This window comes from Rhinolophus ferrumequinum, chromosome 2, assembly GCF_004115265.2.
Source record: "Rhinolophus ferrumequinum isolate MPI-CBG mRhiFer1 chromosome 2, mRhiFer1_v1.p, whole genome shotgun sequence".
NCBI classification, from domain to species: Eukaryota; Metazoa; Chordata; class Mammalia; order Chiroptera; family Rhinolophidae; genus Rhinolophus; species Rhinolophus ferrumequinum.
Genome location: NC_046285.1, coordinates 101,780,817 through 101,794,027, shown reverse-complemented (window position 1 = coordinate 101,794,027; position 13,211 = coordinate 101,780,817). Strand labels below are relative to the sequence as shown.

Below are 13,211 nucleotides of genomic sequence, written 5' to 3'. Positions count from 1 at the left end.
GTGACTCTGAGAAAGGAAAGAAGGGAGAAGCTGGCACACATTCACCAGGTCCTCTTCCCTCCCTAGGGGCTGGGGGGCCCTGCCAGAGCTCAGGGAGGCTTTGAGCAGAGTCTCTTGGGCCAAGAAGCAAGCCACTCTGAGGACTGTGGGCTTGGATGTGCACACACACTCGCCCAGCACTTACAGCTTCCCTAGAACAAGGCAGAAATGCAAACTGAGATTTAGAACCCCAGGTCTGTTTCCATTGGCGGCCACTCTTGGCCACAGGAGACCCGCAATAGCTTTGTTTTCGAAAGGCTCCTCCATGGCAGATATTTATGGAGGTATCTGGGCTACACTTACATGAAGAAAAAGTAAACAGAGGAAACATGTTTTTTATTCTGCAGAACACTGCAAAAATGCTGGTCCTTTCAACATTCAAACTAGATGTATCTGTCGGTTGAAGGGAGGAAAAACCCCAGTGTCGGGGTCCTGGGTCCCTCTGTAACAGGCGGGCAGGCTCCCTGGGTCTGCCCCCCGCAGGGTCTCACAGAACCCCACGCTAGAAGGGGCCCCGCACTTTGTTTCATGCGCTCTGGTTGCCATCTTGAAATTCTTAGTAATTTCTACACAAGGGCCGCACATTTTCATTTTGTGCTGGGTTCTGTAAATTATGTAGCCAGTCCTAACAGCAGGCACAGATCCCCGATGGCACCCCGTACCCTTCAGGGAAAAGGCAATACCTGGCCCTGCGTATATCTGAAGAATTAGCTAGAAACGCCATGTGCTATTTTACCTCAAGGCCTTTGCTTTTACAAGGACTTCCGCAATCTGAAATCTCACACCTGACACAATTCATTCTAAACTTCTGAAATGTCTTAGATACACATACATCAAAGTATCACTGTCCTCCCCCCAAGGACTGACCCGGTCGTGTTCTTCACCACCACGAGTGTCATTCTTTGGGGCCAGGAGACGTTTTGTTCCCAAGGGCCAGCCAGGGTAACATAAATGCCCGGAGGGGTAACTTCATGGCCAAGAGTAACACATGAGGTGAGCTGAGTGTCCAAGAGGGGCTGGGGCCCCAGAAAGAGGACCTGGATGGTAAGAACAGGTTGGGGGTAGGGCCAGACAGCAGAGCGATGAATAGGGAAAACACCTCTTTCTAGATGCTTGGTTGTCAAAGGAGAACACAGTAGATGGGGTGCAGGTTCAAGGATGAATGAAGAGGGTGTGGGAGTCGAACACAGGTGGGACTTGTGGATGAGAAGAGGATCTGAAGCAGAGGCAGGGTGAGAGCGAAGGCTTGTGGGAGATCAGATAACACTCAGCACAGTGAGAAGAACCGACTGGGCACAACTGTCCCCAACTTGGGAGATGCCAGAGAAAGCGCAGAGTCAACAGGCAGAGCCAGCAAGTGGAATGGACATTTGTGCTGTAACTCTGTGCTGAACAGTTTCTAACTCTTTTAAAGCTCCCAATAGGATCTTTACAAGTCACATCCATTAAGACAATGGTTCTAATCTGGCTGCACATTCAAATTACCTGGGAGCGAGAGTCAAAAGTTCCCATGTGTGGCCCCCACCCTACTCAGTGGATGGTACTCTCTTGGGTGGCCCGGGCATCGAGATCTTTTTAAAGCTCTCCAAGGATGCTGACACCTTGGGAGGGTGGAGAGCCACTGGATTCGGGTTACTTGGCTGGAACACTCAGAGTTGGGGGAGCAGGAGGGTGAAACCAGAGCAGAACTGCCTCCAGCTGGGTGAGGGCCAGCCACCTCTCCCCACGCACACACCAGGAAGCTCCTTTCCCACAAAGACTTGCCTGCAACTGTGAGTGAAAGAGGAGAAGGAGAAAATCGAACAAACGAAATTGTAATTTATTTCATCTTTCAAAGTTATCTGGGGTCACACATACAAGTATACAGTATGTGCATTTCCGGGCTCTCTTCCGAGGTAACCCCCAGCCCCAGGGTCTTCCCTCCTAGCCTTCAGTGTGCCAGGCCCCATCCTTCAGGACCCTCTTGTTCTACAGAAAAGAACAAGGTGTCAGGTGACAAGGAAAGATGGATGGCTTATGAAAAAAGAAGTTGAAGACTAATTTCTAGGAACGACACGTTTTTCACATGGCAGGCCTGTGAATGAAAGACAGAGAGAGCAGGATTAAGGCCGAGGCCAACATTTGCTCGACCACAACAAGGAGACGACTTAACAGACACGCACACTCTGTGCCATTCCTCTTTCTAGCCATATTTCTCTTTCTCTCATCTCACCTTCACAGGCACAAATTAAGCCAACGATTAGGGAGATTTACCTCTCAAACAATGGGTGAAACAAGCAGATAGCAACTTGTTCTACGTAATTCATGATGGTGCCATACGCACGGGTGGTCCTTCCCACAATTCCTCCACCTGCTCTCCTCCCTGGACTTTTCCTCCACCCTCCGTGGTGGTCCCACCCTTTCCCATAGTCTTACTCTGCTGCTTGCCCAGCACGCTCACACGTGTCCCAGTCTCCGGCCGCCATCTCCTGTCCTTCCTGCCCACACCTTCATGTCCTCACTTCCCTGCTTCCCAGCTTCGAGTCCACTGTCCACCATGATCATCTCTCCTCTGTGTACACGCTCATCACCCTTTCCCTTCTCTCCTTCATCATTTTCTCTCAGAAAAACCCCCACTGAGTTTAGTCCAGCCCCTTGTCCATGCGGCACCCTCACCGTGCTGGAGGAGGCTGGCCAGCAGCTGATAATCTCCCTGTTCCATCATGACCCCGCACCTCACATGGACACCTGACCCTTAGTCCAGTCACGCTCTCGTCCTCCTGGGTGACCATGGCACCCTTTCCCCCTCCCACTCAAACCTTCAACATCTCCTCCCCCATCTTCCTTCTCAACATATCATCTTGCTTCCTATTTCCCTGAGAAAATTAGAACAATCTGAAATGTGCACGAGTGCCCACTGCCCCATCTCACAGGCTCCCTGCATTGGCGCCCTCCTGCTCTGGAATGCAGCACCTGTCCTCCATTCAAGGACATCTCTCCGACATCCAGTGTTTCCCTTCTTCCTGGACCATCTCCAAAGGAACACACACATGCTTCAGATTCTCTCATCTTCACGACAACACAAAAATCCTCTCTTCACTGCACATCCCACTGGCAGAGGTTCTGAACTATTTTGGTTTTGGTTTTTGGTGGTGTTGTTGTTCTGCCTTGGGTCCCTTTGGCAAGCTGGAGAAGCCTATGCATCTCTTCTCCAAACAGTGCTTTGAAATGTATAAAACAATACACAGGGTTATCAAGGAAGCTAATTATATTGAAATACAATGATCAAAACATGTTAACACCATTTTGTCCATAGTAATTTATGTGCTTCTCTAATAACACACCACATTACAGGACCTCGCAGGGGTCTTACACCTACCATAATTTTGAAACAGCAACGATGGTAAACGATCTTTCCCGTTGTCTGGGACCCCTACGAGAAAAATGTCAGTGATTCCTATCGGTGATAAAGTCATAGGCACTGGTCATATTGCTATAGGTGGCTACCTTATATTCATAACACAAGGAAATGCTCATTGTCAGCAAGAGGTTGATGAAATAAAACATGCAACTTTTCTTTCTCATTCAGTTGACAGGTGCCCTGCATTCTGTGCGCTTCGACCCCAGATTCAGAACCCTCATCCTAACAACTCTTGCCTCATTTCCTGGTTCCCCTTGATGGTCCAAGTCCTTGAAAGAATTCTCTGGGCTCATTCTCTCCTGTACCCCTATCCTGATTCTCTCTTGAACTCATTCCAATCGCTCCACCGAAACTGTGCTTATCAAAGTCTCCAGTTTCCTTCATGGTGCTATATTCAGTGGTCATTTCTCAGTGCTCGGATTACTTGGTTTATCTGATGACTTGACTTGACACAGTGGATCACTCTCTCTGACTTGGAACGCTGTCCTCACTCACCACTCTCCTTCTGAGTTGCCTCGTCCCCGCTCCTCCTTCTCACTCCAGTCTCGGATGTTGGAGCGTTCCTGGCCTCAGTGGTCAGGCTCCTGCTGTACACTCCCGAGGGGCTCTCATCCAGTCTCAGGGCTTTCAGTGCCATCTCTATCCTGCTGAGTCCCCAGTGGACTTCGCTACTTCCGTTCCCCTCCCTGAACTCTACACTTAGATATCCAACCATGGTAGCCCCACTGGGTGGTGAGAGCATCTCAAACTCAACACGTCCGCTCTTTTCTGCCCTTCACCCTCCAAACTGAGACCCTCCCACTCCCACTGTCATCACCCTCTCAATAAGTGGCAACTCTATGCTTCCAGTTGCCCAAGACTGACACCTTGGAGCACAACTGACATCTGTTTCTCAGACCCCACCGCTAACTCATCAGCAAAACTTCCCTGTCTCACCTTCACAATGTACCTAGAAACTGACCTCTTCTCAGCAGCCGTCTTTGTCCCTGCCAGAATCTCTTACCTGGGTGATCTCAATGCCAATGATAATGCCAATGAAAGCATTTAAAGCACGTTTGGTATTTACATAAACACTCGGTATATTCAGCTGTGATTATTTTTACTCTTATCATTAATAGTAACAGCTTCTGTGCACCTGGGCTCGAAAGGCTACATTTACAGAGAATGAGCATCAAACATCATTTTTAGCTGTATTTTATTTAACATTAGTAAATCTCGGTCTTCTATTTGCTTTTGACACATTTTTTGTTACTGCAATATATTCCCAGTTCAATGTTCAAATACATAATTTTCACAGGCTTACAAAATGCAAAACATAGTTATCTGATTCATGGAGGTTTTCAGTGCAGCTGTGACAGTGTCCTGTTGCTTGTTTTCCTTTCTGTTTTGATGTAAGTCCCAGAGGGAGGCCCCACTGAGCTCTACTGGATTTCCGAGGGAAAGCCTGGGCAGCTGTCTGAGTCACCTTATTCAAACTGGCCTGCACCCCAAATTTGGGTTTTTATGGTCTATGAAACCAAGACCTGTTGATTTAAGAAAACCAGACATCCAGCCTGAAAAGGTCAGCCATGTTTCTGGGTGCGACCCAGCCAATTATATCCAGACTGGAGAAATGAGCCCCCAAACTCTTCAGGGGATCAATGGACTCATATGCTTTTCCAAACTGGAGAAGCTGAGTCATTTGATCACCATAGGGGTGGCTTACTGTAGTTGGCACTTGCTCTTGAATTTTCCCAAGTACAGAGGGCCTTCCAAATTCTTCCTTCTCCATGTCCTCTAACCTCTCCCTGGATTTTGTCCTCCACACTTTGGGACATGAAGCTAACCACTGCCTTGTTGTTTTCCATGACAGATGTGAAGCCACCAGGCCATGCTCCATGCTTGTTCTGGAAGGGGACCCACTTCTTGTCTTCAGACATGAGTGCTTTTTTCCTTATAACTCCCCATGCTGTCATTCAGCTAGTCCCCTGTATTGGTTTCCTAGGGCTGCCGAAATGAAGTACCACACACTAGGCAGCGTCAGACAACAGAAACGTATTGTCTCAGAGTTCAGGAAGCCGGAAGTCCAGAATCAAGATGTCAGCAGGGTTGGTTCCTGCTGAAGGATCTGAGGGAGAATCTGTTCCAGGACTCTGTCCCAGCTCCTGGTGTTGCTGGCAGTCCTTGGTGTGCCTTGGCTTGTGGCTGCAGCACTCCAGTCTCTACCTCTGTCATCACATGGCATCCTCCCTATTTCTCTGTGTCTTCACATGGCTGTCTTCTTATAACACACCAGTCTTATTGGTTTAGGGGCCTACTCTACTCCAGGACGACCCCATCTTAACTAATTACGTCTACAGTGACCCCGTTTCCAAATAAGGTCACATTTGGAAGCACTAGAAGTTAGGACTTCAACATATCTTCTTTGGGGGACATAATGCAACCCTTAACAGCCCTTATATAAAGCTTCCCCAAAGAACACTTAAACTATTACTCATTTAATTATCATGTAACAGTTCAGAAAATACCCTTAGAACCTTGTCTGTTTGTTTTTTTTACGTTTCTAATATTTTTCTTGGCTAGCAGGTTTTTAGTTTTCATTGAAAAATGAAAAACAACAGCAAATCTACACAACCATCATATCAGGAAAAGAAGCTATGCAAAGGCAGCAATGTATTGTATTAAATGAAATTCAATAATTTCATTTTAAAATGTGGATCTACTACTGCCTTTTTTAATGGGGTCTAGTGAAATCTGGTAAGTTGAAATTAGAGAGAGAATGTCTCCTGGGAAATGGTTTAGGATTTTTATGGTTGTGGTAACTGAGCTTACAATTTTTCACTAAATCAATAGCTCGCTCAATCTCGCTGAATTGACAATGGCCTCTGCAAGCACTTAACCACACACCACGATTTTCACTTATATTAATGTGGCTTTCCCCAAACCAGTTCTTGTTATGAAAAATAGATTTTTCTTTACTCATCCAAAAGAGACTAAATTGTCAATTATATATGATTTGGGCAAGATATTTCATATTGGTCGTCCCAAATAACACTTAGCACGCCCTAACTATCATGTTAATAAATAAGTTAGTCATATAGTTATTCTGTCTCTGCCTCTCGGAAAGACTGCAGTTCTTCTGTCCCGTATGTAGATGGCATAGAAGTCCTCATAAATTTAAAATACTCATGCCTGCCAGTCTGAAAAATAACCCACGGAAAGTTACAGGAAGTTTCGGATATGAATGAAGGAAACTTCATTTTTAGAGCCCAAAAACACACAGGACGGCCCGTCCTAAGTGAATATGAAATGGTTTTTCCAAGGCATTACTTGATCACTTTCTCATAATTCATTTATACTTGTATAGGAAGATGTACTAAAATAGCACCTCCGGAGTAAGCTTCTGGAAAAGAGATCCATTTGCTTTCTACCTTATTAAGAAACACAGTATTCAACAGATATTTAGGAATTCCTCATTGGAGGTATTTCATTCTGATATAGCATAAAAGTCATTTTATTTTCTCCTGTTGGGTGGTTTTGCTAATTTATCTCATTTATGTGAATCCTAATTTCCCTTGAGTTTGTTCTTGGTTCTCAAACTCCAGCATTTATGGAATATCTAAACAATAATGAAGAGGCAGTCTGGCTGGGGTGACAGAAAGGACACAGAGTTTTTTGAACCAGACATTTTCTTAAATTGCTGAACATCAAAGTTAAGGCAAATCTGCATTCTCGCCAAGTCCAAGGGCCACGTTCCTTTAACGGCAGCTCTGCGTTTTCCCGATAAAGCTCTAGGAAACAAAGTTTTAACCTGTCACTACCATGGATCCAACACCACGTCAGGAGCCCTTGGGGCAGACATGTGTGTAATGACCCGTTCCCAGATGGCTCTAAATCCGCTCTGACTGCAGGGCATGAGTGGCCAAATCATCCAACTCTTCACCCGGACAGGAGGGCCCAGCAGGTTCTGGGTAAGGAAACTTCCAACCTGCCTGGCCTGGGCCTGACGTCCCCCCGTGTGACGTGCTCCACTCCTGACCCGGGTCTGACACTTCCTTCAGCAGCACAGGTGGGAAAGGCAGCAATGTGTGTCCAGAGGAAAGTTCTTCAGAATAAGGGCTGAGGGATACCGAACAGTAAAAAGGCAGGAGCAGGGGCTGGGCGAACAACCCATCTGTCCCTTGTCCTGGCCAGGCTAGCCCCACTGGCCACTGCTGTTCAAATGACGCCTAATTTGGAGACAAAGCTCTGGAGCTGACACTGCTGAGGTCCAGGCAGGCTGGGAGGTGAGCACGACAGAGGGAGCGCCACTACCATGTTTCCCGAAAATAAGACCTAACCGGAAAACAAGCCCTGGCATGATTTTTCAGGAGGACATCCCCTGAACATAAGCCCTAATGTGTCTTCTGGAGCAAAAATTAATATAAGATTGGGTCTTATTTTCGGGGAAACACAGTATGTCCTGGAGGGGACTGCCTTTTTTTTTTAATTCTTTCCTTTTAAAAAAAAGGTTTTTGTACAGACAATGTTTTTTACAGAGACATTTCACAGACAACAGAGGAAGGAGACAAAGTAAAAGTGGAAAAACACCTCTTGCCTTTCAGATCTGGTGCTCACAAAACCAGATCCAGTTTGGGGGTGCCGACAGCAGCTCTGGTGTTTTTTGCAGCTGTCCTTCACAGATTTTCACATTACTTAGCAGCCCTGGGGTTTGCTGACCCTCTGCCAGTGGTAAATCAGAGCGTCTAGCTGGCTCTCCTATTTGAGCTCATTCACCCTCCTGAAAACCAAATTGCCCTTCTTTTTTTTTTTTTTTTTTTAGCAGCCCTATCTCCTCATCGCTCTGCTAAACATTCAAAGAATTTACATCCTCTTGCCCAAAGTGGATGTCCACTTTCCAAAGTGATTTCACTTCAAGTTGTTCCTTGGAAAAGTGCGGGGAGGACATCTCCAGCCCAGTACGTTTAGAAAATGCCAGGAGACTTTTCTGGGAAATACACAATTTGCTTATTCGGAGCGATGAGAAATCCTACAGTTACCAGCTTTTCTCAAATCTACCTGGCTTTATGTCCTCCACACAAGACATCTGGCAAACACAGTGTTCCAAGCAGCAGCCGTTGGGAAACACTGCCCTAAATCCTGCTCAAACATGCTAAGCCCCATACTGCCCACCCAGGATCGTGCTTTGGGGCTTTGCGAATCCAAATGCAAGGCCTGACATTTATTCCTGGAGTGTGTCATCTTGTTACATCAGCTGCACCCACTCAGACTGACACCATCTTCTTGTAACTTGATTCTTGGAACCATATTTGTCTTGGACTCACATCTCTCCAGCAAATGCTTCCACAAGCACACACAGGGCTGCAGGAAAAGGGTCTCCCATAGATGAGCCAGGCCCCCTACATGGCCAGTGGATCCCCACACCATGGCCCCTCCTGGGCACGCCTGGGCAAGTTCCTTCCAGAGCATCAGGGATGCGTTTTATGTGGTTTCCAAGGCGATACATTCATTTGAAGTTGTTTTTCCATGAATGGCCCCAAAGTGAAAAGTAGTTGCTGGGAAGTTGAATTATGACCTAATGCCAGTGGAAGCTGCTGGTACCTTCAAGGCTGGGGGCAGGGCAGGGGGCTGGTGTCTGGGAGTTCTCATTAACACTCACTTCTTAAATTAGCAACTCCTTCTAGCACATGTTTAAAAATAGCAACCTAATGGTTTCTAAAATTAGCCCTCACTGCTCTCCATAAACATTTAGACCTCCAATAAACTTCTGGTCCACTTCCCTAGACTAATGGGGTCAAGCAGGCTTAGCTTTTACGCCCCTGCTTTCCTAAGTTAGGATCAGTGTACTTAATGGTTGACCTTGACAAGCAAGGGCTGTAAGAAGCGTCAGAATGCCCTGGACCAGGGACAGCCTGTGCAGCCACCAGCCAGGACGCCACCTCACGAGGGCCTGGAAGGATCTCAGTGGCCATTGGGAGAAGCCCACAGGGTCTGGGCTACTACCTGGAGGAAACAGCCTTCCTGATTTATCTGGGACTGTCCCGGATTCAATGCTGAAAGTCCCCTGTCCTGGGCAACCTCTCAGTCCCCAGCAAACCAGAAGAGTTGGTCACCCTGGCCACCGAACCACTGGATCGAAGGAACCAAGGTTCCGGGATATCTTCAGGGAGGAGAGGCACCTCCCCAGAAAGCACTAGTGATACCGCCTCAGGCCCTCTGCCTAACTTCAGTCCTACTGAATTGAGAAGGACAGTGTTTGAAGGAAACAGACTGTGGAAAGTACTAGCCAGACCAGGCATAGGATTTCCATCGCCTGCACCCAGTTTCCCCAGGTGTAAAATGGAATGCAACAGATGCTGCTTCACTGGATTACTGGGGGGAATAAATGGGCACTTCCAGTGTCAGCTCTGCTCGGGCGCCCGTGCATGGGGTAGGTAGGTCGGCTGGCAGCAGCCCTGGCCCCACACGTCAGAGCGGCCTCCTCTGGGGGTCCCACCTCCTCCCTGGACTGCTTCCCCTGAGCAGCAGACACTGGGGGCGGGGAGGGTCTCCCCAGCCCAGCACCTGCACATAGTGCTCTTTGCTGAGTGGCAGGAAGGAAGACGACTTCCGAAAGAAAGCAGAATGGTGACAAGAAGCATATGGCCAATCAGCACGAAGTGTATGTGAAGAAAACTGGGTCTTGAACTATAAGTAATCATTTAAAATGTCGGCGAAATCCCTAGACTTGCTCCCCACACCAGACAGACCACTGCACGTCCTGTGCGGTGCCACGATGTTTTGTTGTTACCTAGTTTTGTTTGTGCACCAGAGCTAAGGACTGCCTGCTACAATGCTAAGGCATTTAAGCCCTGGATATGTTTTTAAGTCCATATTTTTTTTAAAAAGGTGATGGTATAGGCTCCCAATGGAAGACTGCTTGTTACTAACCAAATCCTTCATCGTGATCTAGTAGGGGATTTCTTCACGATGGGCCCAGAATTAAAGACAAGAAGGCCTGTGGCACCCCCGGGACGGCTCACAGCGAGCATCTGCCTCGCCTGGGAGACGCCCTGCCAGCCCACGGTGTGACCCCTGCAGGCTTCCAGGCGTTCCTCTGCTCTGAGGAGAAGGAGGCAGCAGGTGTCCCTACTGAATTCTTCCCGGGGTTAGAGCTGAAGTGATTCATCAGCAGCACAGAAGCTTTCTTTATCTCTCTGCAGAACCAGAAGACACTTTGGGGCCATGAAGCCCTGCACCCTCATTTTAAAGAGGAGAAGCTGAGCCCCAGAGAGAGGCCCCAGGTCACCCAGTGGGTGGGGTGGACACAGTGCCCAGGCAGGAGAGAGCAGCTAGTGGTATCCACTGAGGTATTTCTGCTCTCCCTCCCTACCTCCCAAGATTTCCTAAGTATCCCCTATATGCCTGGCACTACATAGGTGCTGGGTCCTTGCCTCCAGGAAGTGTTCTGGATTTTGCCATGCTTAGAATTTTTTTAAACCTCTAAAATGGCTCTGAAAGCCAGGTAGCAGTCTTTGTTTTGTTACAAGCCCACCCCTCTGCAGAGTGGTGTGAGGGGTGGTGCCTCTGGTTTGGGGAGAATCACTGGTTTGTCATCCTGGCTGCACACCTCAGGAGCTGGTGACCTTGGTAATCCCTGCTTCTGGTGTCTCTCAAGGTCACATCCAGTTCTCGGATTCTGGAAAGCAGCATCTGACCATCCTTTGGATGCTAAACCCTTCCTACCTGAGCACATAGGGAAGTCTCCCTGTTTCATTTTGGAGGCAGTCTAAGGCGATTTTCTAAGTCCTAAGCAGACACACCTTAACAATTGTCAGTCCATTTGTTGATTTAACAAATGAAGTGATTACTGACAGCACGGAATGAAATGAGATTTAAATGTGTCAGAAGTGTTTGGGAGTAGACACAAGGTAGGACTTACCAAACGTGACTGGCAAGTGCTGAGAGGTCAGAAATGGGGGCTCTGGCATGCCCTTCGCTGGGGTCCTGGAAACACAGGCCAGCCAGGCTCCTGCTGTCATTGCTTCCAGGGAAAGCAGCATAGAGGAGCAGTTTATTCTTTCACCCAATGAAGTCTCAGAAACTACTTTTCTAAATATGTGAATTGTCATAGCAACTGCCTATGGGAAACTCAGTTCCAGTGGCAAGAATAAATACACCAAGATAATATTTAACCCATTTCCTTTCTCTCCTTGCTGCCTCCCTGTCTTCATTAGAACTCCTGCGGGTGCCTGAGCCAGCGCAGCAGCTGCCCGGCGGGGCCATGGCCAGCACGGCCGTGCAGATCCTGGGCTTCCTGTTCTGCTTCCTGGGTATGGTGGGCACACTGATCACCACCATCCTGCCGCACTGGCGCAGGACAGCACATGTGGGCACCAACATCCTGACGGCGGTGTCCTACCTGAAGGGGCTGTGGATGGAGTGCGTGTGGCACAGCACGGGCATCTACCAGTGCCAGATCTACCGCTCGCTGCTGGCGCTGCCCAGCGACCTGCAGGCGGCGCGCGCGCTCATGGTCATCTCCTGCCTGCTGTCGGGTGTGGCCTGCGCCTGCGCGGTGGTGGGCATGAAGTGCACGCGCTGCGCCAAGGGCACGCCGGCCAAGACCACGTTCGCCGTGTTGGGCGGCGCGCTCTTCATCCTGGCGGGCCTGCTGTGCATGGTGGCGGTGTCCTGGACCACCAACGACGTGGTGCAGAATTTCTACAACCCGCTGCTGCCCAGCGGCATGAAGTTCGAGATCGGGCAGGCCCTGTACCTCGGCTTCATCTCCTCGTCCCTGTCGCTCATCGGCGGCACCCTGCTCTGCCTGGCCTGCCAGGACGAGGCGCCCTCCAGGCCCTCGCAGGCTCAGCCCAGGGCCACCACCGCCACCGCGGCCACTGCGCCCTCCTACCGGCCACCCACCGCCTACAAGGACAACCGGGCCCCCTCGGTCACCTCAGCCTCCTACAGCGGGTACAGGTTGAACGACTATGTGTGAGTCCCCAAGTCCGGGAGCCCCAAAAGGCACCAGGACCCAGGACCCCGGCACAAAGTTTACTTCTGGGCTGTTTTTTGTGTCCAAAGGAATAATGTGAACTGAGGAAATGGGCCTAGAACACCGGGAAGGAGGGGAAAATAAGGAGAGGAGTAAAGCTCTATATACCAAAGACTTAAAAAAAAAAAAAACTAAAAAAAACCCTTTCTGTTTTTGTATTTATTATATATATTTATGGGGGTGATTTAATGACAGCCGAATTAAAAGTGAATGGGAGTTTGGTGAGTAGGGTTTATTTGCAATACAGGAATAAACCTTTTGGATGTGGTTGCTTATGAAGTGGATAGTACTCATTTCTGTTTCCAAAGCGGTATTCTATCTGCTAAGGGGCTGGTGAGCACAGTCAGTGCACTGTCCAGGCTCCAGATTGCAAAGCATAGGGACACTCAGGGAGTGGCCCCGACCCACCCATGATGGGAAAATCAGAGGATGGCCGGGCTGATATTCACCCAAAAGACGCTTGAGCAACACCCACCCAGAACAGGCGCCAAAGGCAGGGCTTCCTTGGGATAAAGATAATCGCCATAAATCACAAAGTAAAGACAATGTCCTTTTCTACCGGTGAGCAGTAGGCCCCCACTAGTAAGGGAGCAAAAGTCAGAAGAAGAAAGAGACAAAGCGAAAGGTGCCTGGTAGCTTGGCTCTCCAGGCATTGCAAGGAGCTCAGTTAGGAGCACTGCCACTCTCAGGGCCCTGGCAGGATATCATTAGCTTCTTTTCTGGAACAGAAGCATGATGGCAGCTGCCATCAGA

General features: G+C 48.7%; 1 protein-coding gene across 3 annotated transcripts in view; it reads left to right on the top strand.

The window, feature by feature from the left end:
- CLDN14 (claudin 14) overlaps nucleotides 1-12,660 on the top strand; it is a 94,724-nt gene extending 82,064 nt beyond the window's left edge. For all 3 annotated transcript variants that reach the window (XM_033132942.1, XM_033132951.1, XM_033132959.1), the window contains exon 3: nucleotides 11,635-12,660. In XM_033132942.1, the coding sequence (XP_032988833.1) occupies nucleotides 11,682-12,401 (720 nt within the window). In that variant the 5' untranslated portion in view covers nucleotides 11,635-11,681 and the 3' untranslated portion in view covers nucleotides 12,402-12,660. The remainder of the gene's footprint in view (nucleotides 1-11,634) is intronic.
- The last annotated feature ends 551 nt before the right edge of the window (nucleotides 12,661-13,211 follow it).